At 34.2% G+C, this 5,203-nt stretch overlaps 1 protein-coding gene across 1 annotated transcript; it reads left to right on the top strand.

The window, feature by feature from the left end:
- Nucleotides 1-2,525: 2,525 nt before the first annotated feature.
- Nucleotides 2,526-4,570, top strand: LOC112732514 (uncharacterized). The gene is made up of 5 exons (XM_025781259.1): nt 2,526-3,504; nt 3,583-3,756; nt 3,855-4,059; nt 4,144-4,310; nt 4,422-4,570. Exons 1-5 carry the CDS (start codon nt 2,526-2,528, stop codon nt 4,568-4,570), a joined length of 1,674 nt encoding a protein of 557 aa, XP_025637044.1.
- Nucleotides 4,571-5,203: the final 633 nt, after the last annotated feature.

The raw sequence follows: 5,203 nt of genomic DNA, 5'->3' as shown, positions 1-5,203 counted from the left end.
TAGCTCGTCCGTCGATGAATGTCTTCAAGCTTCTCGTCGGGATGAGTTATACGTTGGCAAGGAGAGAATAAGAGGGTGGGTACTTGCAAAAGACATTCCGACGCTCAAGTCAGTAAGTGTTTAAGATGTATAATAATAATTTTATGAATATAGAATGTAAGACATGAAATAGAAGTTATCATGTGTTGTATATTATAATAATTCTATGAATATAGAATATATCTAGAATGTATATAGAATCTATAATGTATATAGAAATTGGTGCATTTTATAGACATAGAATTGATTAATAGAGTTGATGGTATGACCGTTGATCATTAAGTCAGAATAATGGTCATTAAATTAATAATAAAGATGTCAGTTACAGAATAAATAATAATTAAAGCCGAATTATAACTTATAATACACAATAAAAATCAAGTTAAAAGGTGACGGATCAATTTTAATATACGCAAAATGGCTCCATGATTAAGGAATAAAAAAGCACTTAATTGTTAATTAAGATATCAATTAGTAATTTAGTATAATCGCACGCCGCCTAACTTTTCCCGTGAAATCGTGAATTAATTAACATTCGTCACTAAATTAATATATACTAATACTTTATATATATACACGCTACTATTTTTCAAGTTGGGTTCAATAATAATATAATTGATATTACTTTCAAGTTAGGGTATTTCTAGTTTGTGCTTTTATTTTTTTATTTTTCAAATATTTTCTGTTATCTATTCATATTTTACTTTTATAAAATATTATAAATAAAAATAAAATATAAAAAACCCAAATCAAATAGACCGTTATTTTAGTAGTGTATATTAAGCATAGTTGTAAAAATCGGACCTGATCGGCTGGTTTGACCGGAAAACCGGTGAACCGGATCCCTAACCGGTCTGGTTGAATGATATGACCGGATAAAGAAGAGAACCGTTAAGAACCGGGTTGAACTGGCTGGTTTTGATAAAAACCGGAAAATCGGCAGTTTTTGGTTAACCGACCGGTTCGGAAGCGCTTTTTTTTTTAAAATTCATTTTCCAAAACGACGTCGTTTTGGTTTATAAAAAAAAAAAAGAAATCGTATACGCACGGTACCCCCAAACCCCACTCCCAGCTTCCACTTTTCACTTTTCCCCTAACCCTAATCCCCTAACGGCTAACCCTCTCCGCCACCACCTCACCTCACTCTGTCACAGTGTCACTCACCCAGCCACTGCTGCCAGCCGCCAGCCGCCCGCTGTCGTCTTCTTCGTCTCACCGCCGGTCTGAACTCCGAAGTCTGAAGGAACTAAGGAAGTAGGAACAGCCGAACAGGACAGACCCGCGACTGTCTCTCATCACCGGCGCCGTCGCCCTAGCCGTTGCCGCGCTCTTCTGCTCTGTCAAACAGGTTAGCTCTGGTTCTCCTCTGTAGTCTGTTCTGCACTTCTTGCTGTTACAGTGTTATGACTTATGAATAATGTTGTTCACTTGTTCTGCACTTCTCCTCTGTTCTCCAGCAACCTCAAACTGCACTTCTCCTATGTTATTATATTCTGTGTTGAAAACTTAAAATTTTTGGGATGAATATGCTTGTTGAAAGCTTGAATCTATGAATTATGTTGTTTTGTTGATTTGTTTTGTGTTGAATATGCTTGTTGAAAACGTGAAAACTTGTTGTTTTGTTGATTTATTCTGGGATGAATATGCTTGTTGACTAATGCTTGAAACTGAGGTGTTGAATATGAATAATGTTAATCTAATGTTGTTCTGTTATGAATATGCTTGTGCCGTGAATATTTAAGATTGCTATGAATAATGTAACTATTTAAGATTGCTGTGAATTTAACTATTTAAGCCTTTAAAGTTGCTGTCTTGTTGAATAGGAAATAGGAATTAAGGAATTTAGGATTGCTATTGTTTTATACTTTTGCTGTTTTGCTACTCCATAATCCATATTCTTTTAGAATGGCTTCTGCGAATATACCATTAGAAACACCATCTTCGCAAGAACAAGGATCAACTCCTGATGCATCAATCGGAAACCAAAAAAACAATAATAGAGCAAAAACCGATCCTGCATGGGGTCATTGTAAACAAGTTGTGGAGTCTAGAAAAACAATTTTGCTATACATATATTGTGAGAAGCTTATTAGGGGTGGAGGAATTCATCGGTTTAAGGTTCATTTGGATGGAAAAGGAGGAGATATTGAGTCTCGTCGAAAGGTGCCAGCTGCAGTGAGACACCAATTCCATCAAAGTATTGAAGAGCTTCGAAGCAAGAAAAGAAAAACTCAAGAACAATATGCAGAAAGTTATAATGCTTGTGATGATGTTGAAAGAGAATTTGACGAGATCAAACGTAATGAGATGCAACAACAACAAAAATCCAAGTTCCAGCACCTATCTCTAGAAAAGGAAAACAAGTCAAAGGTTTACAATCCTATTTTCCATCGGCAACAACACCCGGAGCTCAACCAAATATCAAAAGCATTCTTCAAAGCAAAGAAATAGTGGAGAAGTGTGATATTGCTATTGTGAAATAAATGATGGATGCCTCTGTTCCATTTAATGCGGTTAATTCAGCTTATTATCAGCCAATGATTGATGTTATTGCAAGCATGGGTGTAGGGTATAAAGGGCCAAATAATCCAAGAGTCCGTGGGTATTTGTTGAGTAAATTAGTTGAGGATGTGAGGAAAATGATTGATGGTTATCGTGAGATTTGGAAGCAAACTGGATGCACTATTATGGCCGATGGATGGACTAATCGTTGTAGGCGTACTTTGATTAATTTTTTAGTTTATTATCCTAAAGGAACTATTTTTCTAAAGTCAGTTGATGCTTCTAATGTCTCAAAAACTGTTGAAACTTTGTTTAAGTTGTTTAGGGATGTTGTATTGTTTGTTGGTCCTGAGAATGTTGTGCATATTGTAACGGACAATGCTGCAAACTATGTTGTTGCAGGAAGGTTGTTGGAGGATGAGTTTCCTAAATTGTATTGGTCCCCTTGTGCCGCTCATTGTGTTAATCTGATGTTTCAAGATATTGGGAAGTTGCAAGAAGTGAGTCAAACTGTGTCACAAGCTTCAATGATCACTAAGTATATCTATAATCATTGCTATCCACTGTTCTTGATGAGAAAGTTTACAGGTGGGCCGGAAATACTTCGTCCAGCTCCAACTCGGTTTGCTACTAATTTCATTGCTTTGCAAAGTATTTTAGCTCAAAAGGATCCTTTGAGAGCTATAGTGACCTCTAAAGAATGGACAAGCTCAGCTTACTCCAAAGAAGCCAAAGCTAAGAAATTTGTGGATCAAGTCTTGGATTCTAAATTTTGGAGTCAATGCACTGATATTGTTAAGCTTACTGAGCCACTTGTTCGTGTTTTACGTATTGTGGATAGTGAAGACAGAGCTGCCATGGGTTTTCTGTATTCAGCTTATCATAAGGCTAGAGAAGAAATAGTGAAGAGGTTTCAGAAAAGAAAGAGGGTTGCTGATCCTTATTTGAAGATTTTAGATACCCGTTGGGATGCACAACTTAAGAAAAATCTCCATGCCGCTGGTTATTGGTTAAATCCAGCTTTTTGATTTAATGCTGAAGAATTTGAAAAGCACAAACAAACAATTTCTGGCTTGTTGGATGTCATTGAGAAATATGCTTATGATGATCCTGTATTGAATTCTAAGCTGACAAGTGAGAAGAGGATCTTTAAGAATGCTGAGCAAGATTTTGGAATACCCTCTGCAATACGTGAACGAACCACTGTTATGCCAGGTGAATTTCTTCATAAATTTGGTCTTTCATGATTGTGATGTATTTATTATGTAATATTTATGATTGTGATAAATTATTTATCTATTTTTTATGTTAAGATCAATGGTGGGAATCTTATGGTTGTGGAGCACCAAATTTGCAAAAGTTGGCTATTCGTGTTTTAAGCCAAACTTGTAGCTCTTCAGGTTGTGAGCGTAACTGGAGTATTTTTGAACGCATTCACTCAAAGAAGAGGAATCGGTTAGAGCATCAAAAACTTAAAGATCTTGTTTATGTTCATTACAACTTAAGGTTACAACAAAGGTACTTTCTTGATTGTTTTAAGTTGAAAGCATTATTTTAAAATCTTAATCATCACATGAGTAACGAAATATATTGATAACATAGGAACCAAATGAGAAATCAAGTTTATGATCCAATTTATCTTGATACATTTGAGGATCATTCGGAATGGATACTGGAAGATTCACCACCATTTTTAACTCCTGAAAAAGTTGATGCTTTACGAAATGATCTTGCAGATATGTCTCTTCAATCACCTTTAGATGATTTAGGTATGCTTTTATTTATTTATGAATTATGATCAACTATGATTTTCGTATGCCTTATAACATGTTTTATATTATTTTTTATCTTGATTTGTGAAACATTATCTATAATGCTAGATCAATTGGATTTGGAAGATGATCGGGATGATGATAGAGCTAATAATTATGTGGAAAATACAAATCAAAATGAAACCAATCAGGATGTAGCCCCACATTTGTCAAATGAAGAGCAACTTGCCGACTTCGAAATCACTCGTTGGATGTAGTTTATGAATTGTTGTCCTTATTGTGTTTAATTAAGATACTAATGTACTAGTACTAACTAATTTAATGTTTATCTTTGTATTAGTTATATTTAGACTTTGAAACTTGGTTGTTTTTAAAATGTTGGTGAAGAACTAAAGATATGTATTTTGAATTTATTAAGTTTATGACTATTTTTAGTATTTTATATTTTTTTATTTACGTGAAATCGATTTTATTGGTTTAACCAACAGTTTATTGGTTGAACCAATAAATCAGTAAACCAGTAATCTGACCGGTTCGATCACCGATTCGGTTCTTACAACTATGATATTAAGAGTATTTGTCGTGGATTTGTTCTAATTTTTAACAACAGTAACGGTATCATAACTAACGTGCCTACAAATGTAATAATAATAAGCTATATATCCTTACCTACGGTTGACAATGTTCTCAAAATGATAATAGTATATTAGTATCTAACGTAGTAGTATTAATTAATTAATGTATTATATATAAACAAGAATATAATGATCCCCTACATATATATACATATATACAAAAATTATTTATTGTATTAATTTATTATTGGTGTTGTGGATGTGAGTGAGACCGTGAACAGATAAACGCGTATATGATGAGTTGTGTTTTTCGTC

This window comes from Arachis hypogaea, chromosome 13, assembly GCF_003086295.3.
Source record: "Arachis hypogaea cultivar Tifrunner chromosome 13, arahy.Tifrunner.gnm2.J5K5, whole genome shotgun sequence".
NCBI classification, from domain to species: Eukaryota; Viridiplantae; Streptophyta; class Magnoliopsida; order Fabales; family Fabaceae; genus Arachis; species Arachis hypogaea.
The sequence above is the reverse complement of the archived record's forward strand: the minus strand, read 5'-3'. Positions and strand labels throughout refer to the sequence as shown.